The 23,085-nt window shown below is 43.8% G+C and overlaps 1 protein-coding gene across 1 annotated transcript in view; it reads right to left on the bottom strand.

Annotated features, from left to right (window-relative positions):
• The window catches only part of Vps8 (VPS8 subunit of CORVET complex), a 198,023-nt gene that overhangs the window by 103,350 nt on the left and 71,588 nt on the right, over positions 1-23,085 (bottom strand). The window contains exons 26-30 of the mRNA XM_032899998.1: positions 18,318-18,360; positions 11,256-11,328; positions 10,491-10,610; positions 4,700-4,771; positions 598-717 (exon numbers count right to left, since the gene is read on the bottom strand). Coding sequence (XP_032755889.1) covers positions 598-717; positions 4,700-4,771; positions 10,491-10,610; positions 11,256-11,328; positions 18,318-18,360 — 428 coding nt within the window. The remainder of the gene's footprint in view (positions 1-597; positions 718-4,699; positions 4,772-10,490; positions 10,611-11,255; positions 11,329-18,317; positions 18,361-23,085) is intronic.

The following is a 23,085-nucleotide window of genomic DNA, read 5'->3' as shown; positions in this document are numbered from 1 at the left end:
TAGAAAAAAAGTTACCCTAAGCCTGGCTTTAGATGAGTTATTTAACCTTCTGGGACTTCTCTGAAAACACGAGGCTAAATGGACTGATGGCAGAACCTCTGGAAAACTTTGTGACTCGAATGTGCAGAAGGCCTTGCTGGGTGGTGGAAGTGCTCAGAGCATCACCTTATTACCCCTGGCTTCTCTACACCGAGGGTGGTTGTCACACAACCTGTGGACGTGTAGGGGACGGTCTGTGACTGGGAAACGCCTGCAGGAAAGTGATTTCTAAGCAGACGCAAAAATTCTCAAAGTAGCCCCTTCCCCAGGCAACCAACAGGATGTGACCATCAGAGAGAGAGATTCTTAAGCTGGTAAATTAAGAAGCAAGAAATTCTAAGCAACTTGGAGTAACCAAATGACTATTAATACTGATGTTGGATATGGATAGCCAGGCCCCCATAACGCTAGGCACTGGGGGAAAGTCACATAACCCAGATCACATCTCTAAAACACACGTCCCTACTTAGATCCCACAGCAGACCCCAGCAGTCTGCCTTGTCTACGAACGGGAGAACAGAAGACGGCAGCTCCAGGTCTTACTGTAAAGTCACTTACTTGATCAAAGAGGGTTCTGTTCACAAACAAGGTATTGTCAGGCTTCGCGAGCTGCCGAGCGAGGAATGTAAAGAGGCACCCCACTTGTGACGGGGTGAAATCTGAATTCTCCACCATAACCTGGTGAGCAAAAGAAACCAGTTAGCAGTACTCTACCTGGAATGCACACCTATCGGTGAGAAAAAAGAATGCTGCTTTGGGCTTAAAAGTCAATTGACCTGACGGTGAAGAAACCCCAGGAAGGAAGTCACAGCTGCCTTCGTGAGGTGGCTGCTTTCTGTGGAATCTGCAAATAGCTCTGGAGTTGAATGGACAACCATATACAACAGGTTTCCAATCACAGCCACTCCTCTGGTTTAACTTTGTTCTCATGCCCTAAGTCCCCACGGTATATATGGTGCTCTGACGGGGCCTTTCAGGGAGTTGTGATGGTCAGCATAGATTGTCAGCCTGACAGGATCTAGAATCACCTGGGACACAGACTTCTGGGCCTGACTGTGGAAGATTATCTTGATCATATTAATTGAGGTAGAAAACCTGCCCACCATGGGCGCCACCATTCCCTGGCTAGGATGCTGTCCTAAAAGGAGAAGACTGAGCAGCAACAGTTGGAAACATGAACTGAGAAGGAAGGTGAGTCAGATTAAACACTCAGATTACATCTTAAAATGTGTAATCAGATCACATCATTATAAAAGCACAAACACATCAAGGAAGCCCAATGTTTAAAAAACAACAACAAAAAAAAAAAAAAAACCCATAACAGAACAGCACCTTAGATTCACTGCTACAGAAGGAATCTGTGAGAAAACAAGAAAGAGACAGCTTCTAAGCCAAGCTCTGAAGTCTTTAGTGGAACCTTTGCCAAGGAAGCATCAACAGAGAGAAGCGAGAGCAAAGGCGTGTGTGAGTCCCAGAAGACAGGAGGAGGAGATAAATCAGATGGCAGCTTCAGAAACCTGGGACGTATGCATGACGCAGACTGTGGGATGACTAGAGGGGCTGAGCTGGAGAGTGGATTGTGATCAGGACTGTTCGTGGAGAAATGATCCTGAATGTGAGTAGGGGCTACAGGCAGACGGCGTCAGGAGGCCAGTGTGTGAGGGACTGCATGGGCTGAGGAAGGAGTCCTGACTGCGGCAGTGATGACAGCTGAAGCCCAGTGCAGAGCAGACACTCAAGGTCCCCACACATGGAAAATGTAACTGACACATTCTGCACATCATCAGTGGGTGGACAACCCTGCCCTGAACAAAAGAAAGAATGCAGACATTTGTGGCTGAAGATTACGTGCTGTCGAGGGCTGCCGTGTTGAATCAACTGGGGGGAATTTACCACAAGAGAGGTTTGGAATCCAGCACATCCACTGTAAGACTTCCGAGTTCCACCCTTTATCCTCCATTCAGAGACATGCTTAAAGTATGAGACTTTGCCTGCTGTAAAGCAGTCCCTAGAGCCTGTCCTGACCTTCCTACTCGGGGAGTCGTCCTGCTTCACAGTGACGGTGAGCACTTGTCAAGTGTACTGTCACCACTGAGTTACATTACCAAGAAGTACAGCCTTGGGCTACACTTCCAGTTCTGCGCTCCCTGTGCATCCACTTTGCCAGCCAGCTCCTGAACACGCCACATGTTCTAGCCCATGACCTCAAAGAGCTTTCCATGGCTCCATCTCTGCTCTGCTTGGTGTCCAAGGTCCCCTTTCTAGGATTCCAATCTCGGGGCCCACCTAGTGCTTCCTTCTGCTCTGTAAGGCTCCAAACTATCTGACCTTACACACTCCTCACAGAAGCGGCTCCGGTTCACTCCTGATTCTTTTACCTACTCAGTAAATGTCTGATTCTATCCCACAGTATCTCTTTCTTCTTCAAAATACTGCAAAGGCCACGATTACAAATTTCCTGGGTATCACTTAGTCTCAAGTTGTGTTTTCTATGTGTGCGACCATACATACATAATGAGCCTGTCTACAGTGCCCTGCCATTCCCCTGCTCTCAGCGCTCCCGTCCAAACACACTTCCATACAAGCTGGCACTGGAAATGTTCTCCTCATTGATCTGAGGTGATAGGATGTAACGGCAGGAAAAAACAGCCCATGCCGACAGTCCCGGGGAGTCACAGAGCTCTGGTCTCTGCTTCCGGATCATCCTTCCAGACTAGAATAGATCCAAATTCAAATCCCAACTGACTAATGTATAAATGCTTTAAACACCAAGAGAGTTCAGGCACAGAGAGCACACATCCTAGGCATGCTACAACAGGGCCTTAGTGAATACAGTAAACACAGTATAACGCAATTAATAAAATTGATATAAAAATGCCACTAGTAATAAGCCTCAGCTGCTACTTTCACGAGGCTCAAGTTGAGATAGGGAAATCTGTAAACGTATCTGAGACAATGTGCAAGTGCAGACCAAGGTATCCTGAAAACACGAAGGAGCTCTAGCCAACCTAGGAACTTGTGGGAGGACACAGAAGACGTCGGCAGTCTAACGGAGAAGGGAGAGAAGAGGCTGAAAGAACTCAAGTCAGGACGATGACGCATGGGTGAAGAATTCTCTTCAACAGCTCGTGCGTGGAGGGGCAGGGGATGGCGGGAAAAGGGATCAGCAGTCAGAGACTATGAAATACGGAGGATCTCAGATGTCACCTTACATCACTGACGGACGTAGCATCAAAGTGGGCTAACCTAGGATACGGTTTGTTCCCCAAAGGTGTATGAGCTGGAAGTCTGGCCTCTGGGAAAACGGTGGAATTTCGGTCTAGTTGGCAGAAGCTGTGTGCCCACAGATGTCACTGGTGAGGCTAATGCTAGGCTGCCGTTAAAGAGTATCCCTGATCCCTAGAACCTCTCTGACTTCCTGACCCTCTCTCACGTTCACTGACACCGTGACACTATCCACCACATTATGACAAAGCCGAGGGGACTTTTACTGGAAGTCAATCAGGCGAGACTACCCGACTTTGAGCTTTCGGCTTCCAATGCCGTGATAAATAAACCTCTCTCGGATATAAAGTCCCGGGGTCTGTCTTACAGGAAAATTGCACTAACATACACACAAGTATCTGTCCTTCCCTCCTAACTGATAAACACAGCTTCCAATTTTCAGCTGCGCATATTGTAACCCGGAATGCTTCAGTCTCTCTTAGTAGCTTCCAAAGTACTGGATAACATGATATTATAAGCAATTTTATAGTATACAACTTCAAAGACATTTCCTTAAAGACACGTGTCCTTCCGTGTCTTTGTGACACCGGCCTGCTAGCTGCACAGTAACAGAGCAGCCACACTGAACCATGGGAAACCCTGTGCTAAGTGTAACAGTAACAGAGCAGACTCAGGGCCTGGGGGGTCTGAGTCTCTCCACTGGATCATGTTGCCTGCCTCCTGCTTAAGAAAGAACCGTACATTTCCACCGTAGTTAAACTACTGCCATTTTGAATTATCTCACGGGTATAATTTAATTCTATTTGACCTAACAGAGAGCTACAGAAAAATACCAGATAGACAAAAGGCATGGTTACAAATAGGTAGACATTTGGGAATCCAGGTGGGGATCCTTTATACTGACTACCTGGATTTACCTGGTTTTATTTGAGAATTTGAAAATTCTGTCCTCAGAGTCATCACCGCTTATCTTACGAGGCTCATAAATAGCTGAGCTGAGCTGATCTGTGCATGCTGTGCGTGCTGTGCATGGTACAGAGAATGTTACAGATGCAATGTGCTTGTGCTACGCATAACTAGAGGACACTGCCATACTAACCAACCCAGCCTGGGACAGAGACTGTTGGCACCAATTCCTTCTTCGTGTCTCTATTATTGCACATGACCATACTAATAGAGCAGTTATCAGACTGAGCGCCTCTCGAGACGCCGTCCGTCAGCTGTATCCCAGCCTCCAGCCTCACTCTAGACACAGTAAACGTCCTCCATCGTTAATATCTCATTCGCCTCTCGAGGAGCAAGCACCATAATATAATACTAATACTGCCACGAACGGCTGCATTAGACGGGTTGTTTCAGATCCGACTATAAAAACTCTCAATTAGCTCACCATACCACCAGTCAATAGATAGACACGCACTCTTTGAACACTTACTTTCAGTAAAATATCCACAATGCGCTGCTGGTATTCCACGGCTTGCTTATCATTTTTAAAGTCCTCAAAGGTCTAAAAGAGAGAGAGAAAGAAACTTAAGTAACTGTCATTTGCTAGTTTTAGGAGGGAACAAATGACTACATCTCCCTGTCTTTAGCGGGAAGCAACTGAACTTATTTCCTTGGATAAAATAACACCTAGATGATCATTAAAGCATCTGTGAAATAAAATGACAAACGCCCATATTCTAATGTTTAAGAGATATTATCTAGTAATACTCTTCATTTCAGATATATTTTGTGGAGAAAATATGCATTTAGAATGTTATATCCACCCCCACCACTACACACACACACACACACACACACACACACACACACACACACACACACACACGTATTGGGGAGGGGGTGTTGTCTATGAATGCAGGTGTCTACAGAGGCCAGAGCCCCTGGAGCTGGAGTTACGGGTGGTTGTGAGCCATCTGACATAGGTGTGAGAATTAAACTTGGGTCCTCTATAAGAGGAGACAAGCTGAGTGAGATACGCTCTTAACCACTGAGCCACCTCTCTGGCCCTCTTTCCTCTTTTTAAGACTATTTCATGTGTGAGTGTTTTGCCTACAGTCAGGTGTGTTTACCACATGCTTGCCTAGTACCAGTAGGGGCCAGAAAAGGACAGCAGACCTCCTGGAACCAGAGTCACAGATGGCTGTGAGCTGCCATATTGTTGCTAGGAATGGAACCCAAGGCTCTGCACCAACAGTAAGTGCTCTTAACCACTGAGCCTACTCTAGCCCCAGTTACAGCACTTAACATCTTACAACATGCCAAGACCTTAAAATTAATATATATGCTGTTATTACATAGCCAAAGAGTTTGAGAAAGTAAGACAATGTTACAAAAACAAACAGCAAGGGGCTATGGGGGAGCACAGAGGTATTTGTGTACACAGAGAAACAACAGGGGAACCTCAAATGTCCAGCACACATGGTTGTCCTTTTAAGGGAAGGAATGTAATACCTGTTACATGCTAGGAGTGGACATGTTTTCTATCCTGGAGATCTTTGCTCTGTTCGTGGCTGGAGACCACACCAGACCCTCCCCAAGACCATTATCATAAACTTGTTTTTCCCAATCTATAGGACCTATCTTTATGGGAAATTTTATTTAATTGGTTAATGTTAGAAGGAAACAGATTACTAAATCTTCCTGCCCCCATCTCTGTTCTCAATCTTCTGAACCTATGTTTCTAAACGGTGTCACATGTACGCTACAAAGACTTTCAATGTAGTCATGTCTGATCTGTATGTAGCTTACTTTGTTCCTCAAGGGAATTTACATATGCCTTTTTGGGCAAGTAGGATTGAGTTAATTATCGCCAGGAAGGTTTTAACCAAATAGTGCTGTGCTTAAATATACCTAAAATGAATCACTTGGGGTCAGACTCTTGAAGTTTGAACCAACATCAACTACTGAACTATACTGAACCAAACTACCTTCTTGTCTCCCTTGGACCATCTCTCTGCAGGCCTGTGAAGGTCACAGAGACCCATGCAGGACTGGGCAACCTGGAACCTTGGCATTAGGACAGAAGAGTAAGATGCCACAGGCTTAGTCACCATTCAGACTTTTACTTGGAAATACCTGAAATGCAGTTTACTGTCATATAAAACAATTTTCATGACTTCTACAACTGAGAAAAAGGGTTTTCAGAGATAAGCATTTCAAAAATAATCATGGTTTACAGCTGTGCAATTTACAATAGCCAGGAAATGAACTAGCTTTGATGTCCATCAACAGAAGACTGGATAAAGAAAATGTATACCACATATACAAGGCAATTTTATGCAGCCATAAAGAAAAATAAAATTGGACATCCTTATGTGAAAGAAACAGGCCAGACACGCTACTCAGAAGGACAAACACTGCATGCTTTCTTCCACATGCAGAACTCATACATGCACTCATCTGTGTACGCATGTGCGTGCATGCGACTGTGTATTTATTTATAGATGTATGTTTGTGGGACATGGAACTAGAAAGAGGGTCACAGAGAGGTGGAAGCAATCATAAAGGAAGTGGGACACAGATAAGAGTCAGGATAAACATGAGGGGACTTCCTGGGGAAAGGGGAGTTAGCTGGGAGGAAGCAAATGGGAGAAGGACCATGGTAAAGAGGAACAAATGAAAACAAAGTGTAATGTATGGTGGGTTCCTGCAGAAACCATGTACTTAATATGCTAACCTAAAAGTTAATTTAAACTGTGTTTTAATAAGAAAAGTAAAAACAAAGAAAAATAATTATGGTAAAACTGCTGAAAGGCCAAAAATTTAAGCCTAACTACCAGAATGAGTTGCCACATCCTCAAAACAGAGCCAAGCACAGCACTTAAAATTTTATATTACTGTTTAATGTGTCCTGACTATAATGTGTATCAAAAATATTAGATTCTGGGGGGCAGCATGCAACAGTAGTATGTTATAAAAGTGCCAACTTCACACAGAACAACACATAAGGGACAGAAACTGGGACATACCTGGGTGCTGAGTGTGAGTGAGGAAGACCCCCAGCACTTCTTCTGGTCTTCACGTACACCACCCCAACCCCCACCCCTACCCCTGCTGAGGAAAGCTAAATTAACATAGACACAATAGTTGCTGTAGGTTGGCAGGCTGTGAAAGGTACCTGGATTCCTGGTCGAGATAGGTCGTCGAATCCCTGGGGACCCTAAAAGGGACAGCAGGAGCATCCCCAGTCTCCCAGGAGATCAGGTTCTTCTCACATAGCTACAGTCTCCCCCCTCCGCCCCCCACAACTCCCTATAGAGAAGTTTGAGACAGATCAGTTACACAAGGTAATGTCCCAAGCCCCTCCTCCACAGGTGAGGACATGACCTGTGTAGGCTCAAGACAGATCGGTAATAGAAGCGAGATCACGCCCCCAAATATGTAGACAAGGTCTTCCCAAGCTCTTAGACCAAACCAATAGGAAGTACCTGCTGTCAGACACTGACCCATCCCAAAACTATATTTAAGAATCCTATTCAGAAAGATTAGAAGGATTAAAGATGTGCAGGATTAAAGATGTGCAGGAATTATTCTGTCATAAGAACTGTAACACTGCTACTTGGGGAAGAGATCCTCTCTCCTTAAGTTGCTGCCCGAAGCTCTCCTGCACCCCTCACTGGCTAGTCAGTCCCTTGCTGGTTCAGCCCAGCCTGATGTCCTGCAGCAGCAGCAGCAGCAGCAGCAGCAGCAACAGAAGGCAGCAAAAGCTGTTTCCCCTTCCTGCCTGAGCTCTCTCCCCTTCACCTGAACCCTTGGACCTAGTTGGACCAGAGATCTCTGTGGAAAGCCCCCAGAGCAAAGCCCCACCGGTTGCTATACTCTTGACCTGGGAAATGAACTGCATATTGTCCCAGTGAAGTTTTAAAAGGATCTGCATCACCATGGGCTTTCAAGTCAGTTCTACTCAAGCCAGAGGACTTGCTAGTCTTTACAAAGACCCTTTCCTCTGGTTAGCATGCCCTTCCCTTCCTATTTCTGACTGGCACATGGCAGGAGCTTTAAAAACAACCATTCAAGACAAACAAAACAAAAATAACCATTAAATTATCTAAATTATTTACACTGAAAAATAACTAGTTATTTCAACTAGTGTGCTCTGCAGTCAGCTGGATGAAATGAGTTGCCAAGGAGATCACAGGAAGGCTTATTAATCTGGGAAGTTCAACCAGGAGATATTTTTATACTTAGATGAGTTAAATATGAGCCTGCCTGGAGATAAGAGGCTGGGCAAGAAAATATTTCAGCTCTATCTTCTGATTTATTAGAACATGAAAACACACACACACACACACACACACAATCACACAATCACACACACACTTTCTCTCTCATCCCAGACTGCTCACATGAGATGTCACTGAAGATGCAGAAGGTACCATTTGCTACAGAAGTGCTATTCAACTAGTATCCAAAGGCAGAGAGAATTAGTAAGTGTTCTATAAACAGTGACAAAGGAAAGAGACTTTCCCTTTCCATAGCCATTTCCTCTCGGAAGCATGCAGTCACTACTTTGAAACCCACATTGAAAGTATGTTTTTAATTAGTCTAAGGAAATGGAGACATAGGAGTATGACTGTTATGATAGGCGGTAGACATAGAAGTGTGACTGTTAGGATACAATGTTATGACACGGTGGTAGACATAGGAGTATGACTGTTATGATACAATGTTATGACACGGTGGTAGACATAGGAGTGTGACTGTTAGGATACAATGTTATGACACGGTGGAAGACATAGGAGTGTGACTGTTAGGATACAATGTTATGACACAGACATAGGAGTGTGACTGTTAGGATACAATGTTATGACACGGTGGTAGACTGTTAGGATACAATGTTATGACATGGTGGGGTGGCAGATATAATGTTATGACATAGGAGTGTGACTGTTAGGATACAATGTTATCATACAATGGTAGGAAACAGCTGGCAGGCCTGCACATCACTGCTAGAGTATCACACCACAAAGAAATGTAGATCTGAAACTCATGTTCAAAGTTTCTGGGAATCAGGACACAAACAATTAAGGATTATTATGAGGTTTGGATGATATGATAGCAAGATAAATCTTAACCCAAGGTCAATAAACATCCTATGTAAAAGGCCTGTGGGTAAAAATGCCACACTTTGTAGGCTATATGTGGTGTCTGTTATATATTCTTTTTTCTTCTCTTTGACAACCCTAATAATACAAACATTCTTAGCTTTTGCAAGTTTGGGGTCAAATGGGGCTGGACTTAGTCCTCAGACAACTGTTTGTAGGACCCTGCCCTATCACAGAAGCTCCCCAAATAGAATAATGCAAAAAATTAAAAAGAATCACCCCCATGCATGTTTAAAGGCAAGCCAGAGTGAGAATAGCTGCTGGATCCCTCAAAGTGCAGCAAACAGTAGTCAGCCTCTCCTGGGCTGATCACATCTGACACTGTTAGCTCTCTTCCTTCTGCCATATACAACTAAGGCCACAGTTTCTGCAGTCAGACGATCACAATAGCCAATGCAGACTATGATACAGAGACCCTCTCGTGGCACTCAGCTCCTTACAGGGATTTACTCCATTACATGCTGTAACCTAGACAAGCAGTGTGAGCACACAGAGAGGCAGGCACCGTCTTACAGAGTTATGTTGGCATTTAGGTGTGTTCCCTTCTTGACTCATTTTCTTCAAATATTATGTCTGTAAATGTGTTTTACATATTTGTGAACCAAATGATTTCACTAAACACCATAACATGAGCACTTTCCATCTTTTCATAAAGCTAAACAAAACAAGAAAAGTACAATACAATGCTATTTAACTGGGGAGAGTCTTTACATTTTATATAATTATTCTCTGAGATAATTATATGAAACAGAAAACCCAGCTCATCTGAACGAGCTAACTCTCACTAAACATTTTAGGAAGGTGTTTTCAACGGAGACCTTCCACACCCGCTTCAACTTCAGTTTATTTTAGTGTGTTTACTGTGTCTACCACAGAGCCTTGTCCATATTGCAGAACCAGTAACATAAGCATGGAATCACAGACCACACACACCTAGCCAAAGCTTTTTAAAAACAGAAATGTTCTTTTTTCCCTTCAGACAGAGAGACAACAGCAAGGGAGGGAGGGCTCTAAGCAGAGAAGTAAGGTCTGAAGCATTTCTACTCCTGCCTTACCTGCACTCACATACATATCTTTGGATCATTTGAAAAGATCTTAGGAATCAGTGTCCCTTACCAGTGCCAACACATTCAGAAATTCTCTTGTGTCAAAATGTAGCAAAGTCCGAACATAAGGATAAACTTCTTCCTCAGAGGATGCTTCCACAGAATGCAGGCGAATCAGAAACTCAAAAACCTAGAGTTAAAAGTGACCGTGCATTATTTTCTACCACCTTACGTCTTTCTGGAACACGGATTCCCATGTAGAGAAAACAAAGGCAGGCTGAATGCACTGTAAACTGCCACCATGTGACACAATGTCTCTCTTAAATCCCCTCGTAACCCAAATGTTAAAGTTGGCGACAGTGTAGACTCTTGCCCTTACAGTGGAGCTATGTGTAATGTTCAACAATCTGTCTGCAGTCATTATGCTGGCTAGCTTTATGACAACATAAGCTGGAACAACTGAGAGGAAGCCTCCATAAGGCCTGGCTGTAGGCAGCCTGCAGGGGCATGCTCTGAATTAGTGGCTGGTTGGGGAGGGCCCAGTCCAAGGGCCCAGTCCAAGGTAGGTGGTCCCACACCTGGGCAGGTGGTAGTGGGTTCTATAAAAGCCAGTGAGTCAACAGCACTCTTCCACGGACTCTTCATTGCCTGCTGCCTCAGGTTCCTGCCCTGACTCCCTGAGTGATGGGCTGGGCTGTGTAGGTGTAAGCTGAAATAAACCCTATCCCATCCAATTGCTTTTGTTGATGGTGTTCATCACAAGAAGAGAAACCATCACTGAGTGAGTCATATTAAGAGATGCAGACAATAAAAATGCCATAAAAATAATACTCACCTGGTTTTTAACCAAGGGGACAAGATCTTCAGGAATGTCACCAAGAGGGTAGGCACGACCTGCCAGGCAACAGCTAGAAAAAAGGAAGAATAGATCTGATGCCTCTGTTTCTCAACCCTGAGATTTTGCTTCTGTCACGACATAGACTCAACTTTTGCCAGGTCAGGTTCAAAACCAGATCACTACTGTTTGGCAGGCGGCTAAGCACAGAGAGGACAACACAGTGCATATTTCAAAAGGGCAGAAGAAAGGTGTCAAAAACCAATGATAAAAAGGCTGCAGTGATTGGTCCAGAAAATAACACATCATTGCCTTCACAAATGAAGTTTAAGACATGAATGGGGCCTCAAGGCCCCTCAAGGCAGAAAGAGATCATTAGACAGAAATAATAATACGGTGATCTAAACATGATAAGGTCTTAGAGGTTAAGAGAGGTTTCCCTTTAAAGTCTAACGAGGAATTTCATTAAAAGAAGAATGAGAGAAGGGGAGAGAATGAGAAAGAATAAGCCTGCCAGGCGCCCCCTGGGGACAGCCCAGAAGCAGTGAGCTGTCCCCTGTCCCCTGCATTCTTGTCCAGCCCAGAGCTTGGCCTGCACTCCTGGAGGTCTTCTGGCACCAAGTAAACCCAGATGGCTAACAGCCAATGAAAGGACGAGAGCCACAGCAACATACCTCGACCGGAGCCCAGCTGTCCTACCACAGCTGAAGCATGAGAAAGTGACCTTAAGTCCAATCTTATGAAGATGACATGGCCTTTAAAAAGGAAATGAATAAATCCCTTAAAGAAATAAAGGAAAGAACAATCAAATAGTGAAGGAAAATGAATATAATTTTCAAGAACTAAAAATCACAAACTTATGAAGATGACACCTAGCCTTTAAAAGAAATGAATAAAATAACACATTAAAGAAAATAAAGGAAAAGTTCCTGACAATCAAATAGTGAAGAAATGAATAAAAAGATTCCCAGAAAAAGGTAAAAATTTCCCTAAAGAAAGAATAAAACATAGCAAAAACACAAAAACCAATTAGATCAGAACCTGAGGATATAAACCTAAATGTCAGAAACAGAGAATACAAGAGAAAAGGATAAAAAGCAAACTCACATAAAAGACCTAGAATACCACTACCAACATCAAATGATAGAAATTAGAAAAATTAATAACATTGGTCAAAAAAAATGTTAAATCCATCAAAAAATACAAGTTCACACCTGCACAAGAAACATTGAGAATAAAGGGGCTGGGGAAAAAGAAAACAACGCAACTAAGTACCATTCTCATCTCTAGAGACTTTCAACTAAAATGACGTTTCAAACCTAAGAATAATATCCCAAAGATAAGATTCCCACAAAATTGAACTCCAAAGATTCAGAAAACAGATTTCCTAAAGAAAATGAGATGCCTATAAACATACAAAAAAACATTCCACCCAAACACAAAAGAATATACTTTCTTCTCAGAAAACCAAAAATGATTAGAGCAAAAAAAAAATTGAAATAGCTTCAGTCATATAATAAACAAAAAATAACAGAACACTAAAACTGAACAACTCTCTACAGAACAGATAAAAAAAAAAGTTAAAAATTCAATACTTACAGGATACATATAAAAGCGAAAAGTTTGTATAAAGATTTCCTAAAAAATTAGAAAGATCTCATAATAGTGTTGACAACTGAGCACATGAAACCTAGAACAAAAGGAAATACACAGAGAGGAGTAGATGGCACACAAAATTCACTGAAAAGCAAAAATTAGCAAAGCCAAGAGGCTAAATGGTTTTAGCATAAATCCTACAAGACTTTTCAACTAAAAAGGCTAGAAAGAACATCCTCAAAAAATCTAAAAAAAAGGCATTTATAACAAAATAGAAACAGAAGAACATTTTTACCAAACTCACTCTATAAAGATTTTCTTGCCATAACCAAAGTCATCCTGATACCTAAACCACACAAAAGACCCAACAAAGAAAGAGAATTTGAGATGAATTTCCTTTATGAACATTGATGTGAAAATACTCTCAAACCAAATCCAAGAACACTTCAAAAAATATCAACAACCATGATCAAGTAGGCTTTATCCCAGGGATGGAGGGTTCAACATATGAAAGTCCATCAACATAATCCACCATATAAGCAAACTGAAAGGGAAAAAAAGTACATGATTATCTCATTAGATAATAATAAAGCCTTTGAAAAGTCTTGGAGAGATCAGGAAGAGAAGATGCTTTCATGAACACAATAAAGGCAATTTATAACAAGCCAACAACCAACATCAAATTAAATGGAGAGAAACTTAAAGCAATTCCACGAAAATCAGGGACAAGACAAAGCTGTCCACTTTCTACATATCTATTCAATATGGTACTTGAAGTTCTAGCCAGAGCAATAAGACAACTGATGGAGATCAAGGGAATACAGATTGGAAAAGAAGAAGTTCAAAGTATTGCTAATCGGAGCTGATAAGATGGCATACATAAGTGACCCCAAAAATTCTACCAGAGAACTCCTACAGCTGATAAACACCTTCAGCAAAGTGGCAGAATACAAAATTAATTCAAAAAAATCAGTAGCCTTTTTCTATACAAACAGTATATGGGATGAGAAAGAAATTATGGAAACAATACCCTTCACAGTAGCCATAAATAATATGAAATATCTTGGTGTAACTCTAGCCAAGCAAGTGAAAGACCTGTATGACAAGAACTTCAAGTCTCTGAAGAAAGAAACTGAAGAAGATACCAGAAGATGGAAAGATCTCCCATGCTCTTGGATCAGGATTAACATAGTAAAAATGGCCATCTTATCAAAAGCAGTAGACAGATTCAATGCAATTTCCATCAAGATTCCAACGTAATTCTTCACAGACATGGAAAGAACAATACTTAACTTCATATGGAAAAACAAAAAACCTGGGACAGCTAAAACAATCTTGTACAATAGAAGAACTTTTAGAGGAATCACCATTCCTGATCTCAAGCTGTACTACAGAGCAAACGTAATAAAAATCGCATGGTGTTAAGATATAAACAGATAAGTTGACCAATGGAATCAAATCAAAGACCCAGAAGTAAACGCACACATCTACAGACATTTGAGTTTTGACAAAGAAGCCAAAACTATACAATCAGGAAAAAGAAAAAGCCTCTTCAACAAATGTTCCTGGTCTAAGAGGGTGTCTCCATATAGAAGGATGAAAAGACCCCATATCCATCACCCTGCACAAAACCCAGGTCCAAGTGGGTCGAAGAGCTCTACATAAAACCAGGTACACTGGATCTGATAGAAGAGAATGTGGCACTTGAGTGCACTGGCACAGGAAACGACTTTTGTGGATAGAGCATCAATAGCTCATCAATTGATCACTAAGGTCAACAATAAATGAATAAACTGAAAAGCTTCTGTAGGGCAAAGGATACCATTAAAAGGACAAAATGGAGGCCTACAGAAAAGGAAAAGACCTTCACCAACTCTTTGACAGAGGGGATGATATCCAAAATAATAAAGAACTCAAGAAATTAAACATCGATAAACTAAATAATACAATTTAAAAATGAGTTACAGATCTAAACAGAGAATTCTAGACAGGGGAATCTCTAATGGCCAAGGAACACTTAAGGTTCATCATGGAAATGCAAATGAAAATGACTCTGAGATTCCACCTTAAGCCCATTAGAATGACAAAGATCAAAAACTCAAGCAACAGTTCAGAGAGAATATGGAGCAAGTGCTGGTGGGAGTGCAAACTTGTAGAGCCACTTTGGAAGTCAATGTGGCAGTTTCTCATGGAAACCTATCTACCTCAAGACCCGGGTATACTTGGACATTTAACCAAAGGACACCTCATCCTCTCACAAGGACACCTGATCAACTATGTTCATAGCAGCTTTATTCGTAATATCCACAAACTGGAAACAATCTAGACGTTCCTTAACTGGAGAATGAATTTTTAAAATGTGGTAAATTACGCAATGAAATACTACTCAGCTATTAACAACATGGACGTCATGAAATTTTATGGCAATTAGATGAAACTAGAAAATATCCTGAGTGAGGTAACCCGGACCCAAAAGGACATACATACATGATATGTAAGTGAATATTAGCCATAAAGTATAGGATACCCATGCTATCATTCACAGACCCAAAGAAGCTAAGTAACAAGAAGGTCCCAAGGGAGGGATATTTGAATCTTATTGAGTAGGGGAAATAGAAAGACATCAAGGATGGATAGATGGAGGGAATTGAGTGGAAGAGAAGGTGGGAAGGAGAATGGGAGGGATCAAGCATGGGGAGAATGGAGTGAGAGGGAACTGGAATCTGTTGGCGGGGGACAGGCATCTCTGGGCTGAGCCAGAAACCTGGAATAATGGAAACTGCTAGGACTCTATGAAGGTGACTGTAAGGTCCCTAGCAATGTGGATATGGAACCTGAAAGGCCACCTCCTGTAACTTTCCAATGGAGGGATGGGGACACCAACCCAGCCACAAAACCTTCAACCCACATTTGTCCTGACTACAAGATGTGCAAAAATAAAGATGGAGCGGAAATGAAGGAGGGTCCAACCAATGACTGCCCACCTGGAGCAAAAATGAAGGAGGGCCAACCAATGACTGCCCACCTGGAGCGGAAATGAAGGGGGGTCAACCAATGACTGCCCACCTGGAGCAGAAATGACTGCCCACCTGGAGCGGAAATGAAGGAGGGCCAACCAATGACTGCCCAACCTGGAGACCCATGCCATGAGAGAGCCCACCCCTGACACTATTAATAATATTCTGCTATACTTGCAGACAGGAGCCTAGCATAACTGACATCAGAGAGGCTTTGCCTAGCAACTGACAGAAACTGATGCAGAGACCCACAGCAAAAACATTAGGTAGGGCTCAGGGAGTCCGGTGGAAGACGAGGAGGAAGGATTGAAGGAGACAGAGAGGTTAAGGACAATACAAGAAAACCTATAGAATCATCTAACGTGTGCTTACAGAGACTGAACTATTTAACCAGAGAGCATGCATGGGATGGACCTAGGCCCCCTGCACATAAGTATCGAGTGCAGCTCAGTCTTGTTGGACCCCTAACAGCAGGAGCAGGGGCTGCCTCTGACTCTGTCACCTGCCTTTGGAACCCTTTCCCCTAACTGCGCTGCCTTATCTAGCTTCAATGGTAGAAGATGATCCTAGTTCTGTTACAATTTAATATGCCAAGGTGGATTGATATCCATGGGAGGCCTCCCCTTCTCTTAGAAGAAATGGAAGAAGGAATGGGAGAGGGGAGAGGAGAGGGACTGGGAGCAGAGGAGGAAAGGAAAGCTGCAATTATGATGTAACATTAATTAAGAATAAGAGAAAGAGATACCATGAGTGTAGTGAGAAGGGGCAGAACCTCTACAGACCGACAGCTTCCTCTCTGGCTGTCTTCATCATTGGTCCCTGAGGACTCTTGGACCAATCCCCAGAAGAGTGGAAAAGGCTGACTTTCTATGATCTTTTAAGGGATGAGAAGTTTCAGACCACTTGACTCAGAGCAGCAGAGTAGACCTGACGGGGAGCATGGTGGAGCCAGGAACTATAAATTCAGAGTTAACAAGTCACAACACAGACAGCTTCTTAACTCTCCATTCCAGGGATGTCTGGCTGGATTCAGTCAATGGGGTCAGGTCTAACAGTGCAGGCCCGTTTTCTAACAAAAAGCTTTTGAATATTTTCACCATAAATCTTCAGGAGAGAATTGTGTTAACTTGTTTCTTAAACATTTATCAAAAACATCACAGTGTGGCCCATAGACATGCATAATTTTTATGTTTTCGTGTGTTAATTCACAGAAAGAAACAAAAGACAATACTTGGTTCAGAAAATGTGGGTGATGGGAGGGGGTGGCACCCCATATTCTGCAGTGCACACAAGGACAGCAGTGAAGGGAACACTCCACCAAATGCTTCAGACTTGGTATCCAGAAAGAACCTAACGGTGCCATTCAACTACTGTTTGCCTACTAGAGACCTGATACTCTGAGACTTTAAACCAGAGGTTTCTCAGTGGTGGGCATTTGGAAATTAGCCATGGTAATGAGCACAGAGAAAATCAATGGCTGCCTTTAAGGAGTTGGCATCTGAGAAAGGCTTTGCCCTGTGGCTTCACCTCTGAATCAAAATTTCTTTTTTTAAAAAAATAATTAGTGGTTTGACTTCTGAATTATTTATGAACATCTGAATATCCCTCTTAATTAACTTTTTGGGGTGAGGTAGGATCAACTTTACACCTCTATGAACCTGCCATTAATTTTTAATAATAGAAACAACTTGGTAACAGATATTCCAGAGTTTAAAATATGATAATGAGGTGCTAGGTAACTGTTGCTATGTTCTCCCCACTGACAAGTCAACTGGCCCCAGCGTCAACCCCAGAACTACCCCAGCTTCTACCCCAGCGTCTACCCCAGCATCAACCCCAACGCTATACAGAACTAAAATGATGCCCTGAGAGGGTCTGCCACCTCCCCAACCTTCCTGCCAAGCAGCTGCAGTGGCCAGTTCTACCCACACTGAAACCTCCCACTCTACTGGAAGGAACGCTCTTCTATGGGTCAAGATGCAAACGGTGGTTTTACCTCTGTCACTAATGTCTCCATGACTTAAACAAGCTTCTTGCCTGCATATGTAAAACTGGGTAACACACATCACCCAGACTTTCTGAGAGTAAAAGGTCTCTCGACCACTAACACATCTTTCTATGCTGTAGGGACTGCCCTATGCACTTAGGGGTGTTAGGTGTTAGCAGTGTGCTTGCCTTCAGGGCCTATCAGGGGTAACACAAAATGATATTGCCAGGACATGGAACTTCCTCTACATAGTACGGCTTTGAGAGAATGAAAAGAATGAGAAATGAAAATGCTGTTGTACCATTCTAAACGTGGGGGGTTGGGAGGACACAGTTACGAACACATCAAACCTCTCACCTGATGTAAACACAGAGAAGGGGGATACACATCAGAACCTCTTAGCCGGTGTAAACATGGGGTGTGGAGGGGACACACAGTTACAGACGCATCAGAATCTCTCACCTGATGTACACCAGAAGCTTGTTGCCCATAACGACTTGCTCATCTGAAACAGAAATAAAAGTACTTAGCAGTTCTCTCTCCAACCCTGACAGAACTGTGACACTTACATGGGAAAACCCTCACGGTTGGCTTTAAGGTGAACTAAATATATTCCTGCATAAAACTGAGATAACAAATTACCTCACTTTTTACTTTCCCTCTAGATTGTATTTGAAGACACGTGTAGACACGTGTCGACACGTGTCGACCCATGTAGAGCTGCGCAGATGCTTATCTACTGCTGACGGCCTGAGAACAGGGGATGGGGAGAAAAGCTGATGACCTGTTGATCGTGGCCAATTACTACTGAGATGCAGTTACAGTGAGTACTTATGGGTCACCCACCTCCCACAGCGCACAGGTCTCAGGAGGCCGTGTTTCCAAATGTTTGAAGTAATAAACCTTGACTAAATAGCCTATTTTAAACTATGTTAGGAGACTCTGTCATTTGTGAGGCTTTTAGAGAGCCAAAGATAATTAGATGAGTTTTCAGCCTGAGGGGTAAAGGTAGCACACATTGGAATACATCAATAAAGTGAAGTGATTGGACGCTTACGGAGCAAAGATTACAGCAAAGATCTGTTATTGGTAATGAAGAAAGGGAGCTGGAGTCCTAGACACAACGCAAGTAAGAAAATGTCTTTCTCTTATAAATACTAAAGTCTGTGACGTTCTACAAATAAAGCTGAACTTCCCGACACTACATGAGCAGTTGTTATATTTTGCCTTAATTCCAAGTGTCATTTGATCTACCTCAACTAGTCTGACACATGACAGCAATCACCTCACTGATGGCACCAAGTTCAGGTTTATTGACTGATTAAATACTCTGCATGTGTATGTGTGTACATATGTGTGTGTATATGTGTATGTGTATATGGTGTATGTGTACATGGTGTATGTGTACATGGTGCATGTGTACACGGTGTGCGTGTACATGTGTGTGGTGTGTGTGCATGCATATGTGTGTGTGGTATATGTGTGGGTCAGAAGACAATGTTGGGAGTTCGAGTTAGTTCTCGACCTCCAAACTGTGGGTCTTGGACTCTATTCGAGCCCAAGCTTTGGAAGCAAGAGCCAAGCTCGCTGAGTCATCTTCCCAGCACGTGATTATGTAAATAGTTATTTGAAATCTCAGGAAACGTACATCTGGCGTGTAGCGTCTTCCTAGAGAGATGGGGGTACTCAGTAGGATGCCCCACCTCCGCTCCACTCCCAGGCCTTCCTCTGGAGTGGGAGCTCTGCGACTGGCACTGTAAGCAGCCAGCACAGTGTCTGATATGTAAGCGGAAAACCAGCAAATGTGCAGTAGCTCAGCCAAGACTGAGACGCGTTCTCCACTACCCGAGTCTGTCCAGTGCATTCTAGATCGTTCTCTACTGAAGACTCGACAATGCTGTTCAGATTTTTCAGTGCTATGTTCCATATTCATTGATGGTGGATTCATGTGGGAAAACCAATGTTCAAGTCTACATCAATACAAGGTTTTTGGCTGTAATGAGATATAAACTATTAAGACTAAACAAAATGACTCGTGTCCCATCATTACAGAGAGGAGGTGGGGAAGGAAGAAAAGAAGGAAAGAAGGAAGGGAAGAAAGAAGGATGGGAGGAAGAAAGAAAAGGCCTACAACCTGCATTTAATACACAAGGTAGCTATGAGACCTAGACGCTAACAACCTGAGGGAATGCAGAGCCCTCTTCTCCTGTGAGGCCTCTCCCTGAGAGTAAGTGCACACCAGATAGGACAACTCAGAAAGATGATCTGGCCTGAGGGAGTGATGGAGGACCATGTCAGGAATGAGGGCTATTGTGGCAAAACCTTCCCCTAATGAATAAAGATTTCAAGGAACCAGTCACTGGGGGAGTAGGTAGGACTTCCGGGTGGAGAGAGGAAGAGGGGAGGCAGGAGAAAGATACTTGCTTTTTGGATGGGAGAGTTGATGGAGGCCAAAATGTAGGTAGGGATCCCCCCACCCCCACTCCGTTCAGGTTCAGGTGGCGGATCCATTGGGATCTGCTACTGGAGAATGTATAACTTAGAACGGCTTACAGACTAGGATGCTAGTTACTGCACCCATGACTGTGTTACCTGTTGACTCTAAACTAAGTTGGTGAGGTGTTTTCCTTCACATGGAGGCTCAACTGGGTTCCAGGGAGAAAGGTACGGTGGCAAAGCGTGGCTTTGCGAGAAGTGCACCCCAACTTGCTGTGGGAAGTTGGAAGCGTGGGGCTGGTGTGGCAGCGACCACCAGGAGAACTTAGTGAGCCAGGTGGAGAGATTTCAGAGCTCCGGGTCGGGGAGTCTGCAGGGCTGAGAACAGATCAGCCTGTCCGCCGGTGGTAGTGTGGGATTCATGTTTTTTATTTCAGGCTAAAGCCTGTAGCTACATGCAGTTCAGTGGCTGCACCCGTGTGGAACACCAGGACCAATCTGGCAACGCTCTTACGAGACCCATTCTTAGTACACTGCCCAATGAAACGAACGAGGGAATACTCAATGGGGAAGACGGCAGGGCCCAGGGTCTCCATACAACTGTCTTTTTCTAGACTCGGCGCCTTTCTCAGGTGCTCTTCAGGCGCTGTGAAAACAGTCATTCCTACGGCTAAACACTCACTGCCGAGGCGCTGTTATCTCCGAACGCTAAGGAGACCATTTCAAAAGGTAAAGTGGAGGATGAGTGTGCAAGGGTTTAAAAGTCCAACATGGCCCTGGAATCTCAGCACTATCGCACACACAAGATCTGTGAACACATCCAGGAGGACCAGAGATAGCCCTATTCACACCTGGAGGCCGACTCTGAAGCCCCGCCCAGGAAGAAATAAAGGTCAAAGGAAAACTCCTGAGCAAAAAAAGCAAGCAGGCAGGTCTCTCTGACAGGTCGCTCTCACAGGTCTCTCTGACCTCTGCTAGACAGACGAGTACCCCGGGGGGGGGGTGGCCTGATACTCTTGGATATGGTCAGTCTTAGAGCCACGATCTTCCCGTTCTACCACGAGGTCTTCCTACATGTGCTTCTGCCCTTGTGGATGGCTGCCCTGAGGTCCTCACAAGTCCCAGCCAGGTCAGCACCATACTCCTAACTCCCAGAACTGAGGACTTGGGAAGAGTCAAGACAACTACTGAAGCAAGCACAGGATCCTCTATAAAACACGCTGTCTGCCATGACTTGGTCTGGACTCTACGTCTCTCTCTGCTGAGTGGGTGACAACCCAGACTGTGGGTGGTGCTTTCAGAAGGAAAGGTGCTGTGAACGATATGGTAAGGTATAGCATGTGCTCTGGAGGACGCAGCAAAGACAATCAGAAGAGCGCCATCTGGGCCTGGGTCTCCACGGATAAACTGACTACACGCTTAGAGGACAGGGCCGCTGTGCTGAGCTCCTCAGAAGTGTGAAGTCCTTTTCTGTGCGTGTCACTCATGGTCTGCCAGTTTGTTCAGTAGAACGACAGATGGGCAGACGTCACAGGAGATTCCCAGTCAAAGAAGCACCCAGATAAAGATCAACAGGTCATTTCCTTTACAGATGACCAGAGGCGCTGTACCACTGGCTGGTCTGAATGAAGGCAGCCGCAGTGAGAGAGAGGGGCAGGAAGGTGTGTGGGCACAAGAAGGAAAACACTATTTTGTGCATTTACTGATGGCAAGTTAATAGGAAAGACCCACGAGAGAGGGCAGAGGAGTGTGCGGGGGAGGAGAGGGGCAGACGGATGCCTCTCTCTGGCTGACGCTTATCTTTGGGTAGCCTCAGGAGAGGCTGGTGCCCCCAATGGAGCAGATGGCCCCTGTGTAAGGAAAATCCGCCTCAGGTCTGTCTTCCCAGCTTCCCAAGTAAAATGCTTCTGACTTCTAAGACTAGCACTGCAACTTGGTGACTTCCACGTGAAGTTAAAACCTTCAGAGGTAGTAAGATGCAGCCCACAAAATTCCGAAAGCCAGTAAGAAATTAATTTATATTGTTGCTTCAGTTCAGCCAAACGGCAATTAGGGGGCTCTGCAGGAGTGTACTTTCCTGTCTGAGCTAAGGTAATTTTAGTTTATAATGACCCCAGTTCATTTCCCACGAACATAAGACATTTTGATAACAGTTACTTAGCCATCAGCAATTACTTCGCAAAAGGAATTAGGCTACATAAAACTTGAAAAGTTAAATACCATCCTACTTATTAGCAATTTGAAGATGTCCCATGAAACTGCCGTTCATCTCAGTGATAAACACTTTCTGAACGTTAGCTATAAAACCTGGAAGGACTGAGGCGTGAGACAGAACACAGAAATAACTCGAAAGGGCTCCACGCCTGTCTTCAACAGCAGATAAAACAATTACAGAAGGCATGCGGGACCCAGAAGACTTGGGCAGAGCTGTAAACCAATAGCAATTCCAGGGCATTCCACATGACAGAATACTTGCAGTATGTGCCCCAGTGTGTTTGAAACGCTCTCTAGAGTAGACCAGATATTAAGCCATAAAATAAATCTCAGTATGATTTAAAAGGCAGATATATATAATGAAATAAGAAATCTACATCAGAAGAAAATGTTGTGGGAGTGGGACCGGAAGTGCAGGTCAGCGTGTGAAACACCTGGTGTGCAAACATGAGGGCCGGAGTCTAGACCCCTGGCACCCACAGAACAGCCAGGCATGGCCACACTTTCCTGTAACCTCAGCAGCACCAGGCAAATCCCTAGAACGTGATCACCAATATGACCCCAAACCTACAGCTCCAGG

This window comes from Rattus rattus, chromosome 4 (assembly GCF_011064425.1).
Source record: "Rattus rattus isolate New Zealand chromosome 4, Rrattus_CSIRO_v1, whole genome shotgun sequence".
NCBI lineage: Eukaryota > Metazoa > Chordata > Mammalia > Rodentia > Muridae > Rattus > Rattus rattus.
The sequence above is the reverse complement of the archived record's forward strand: the minus strand, read 5'-3'. Positions and strand labels throughout refer to the sequence as shown.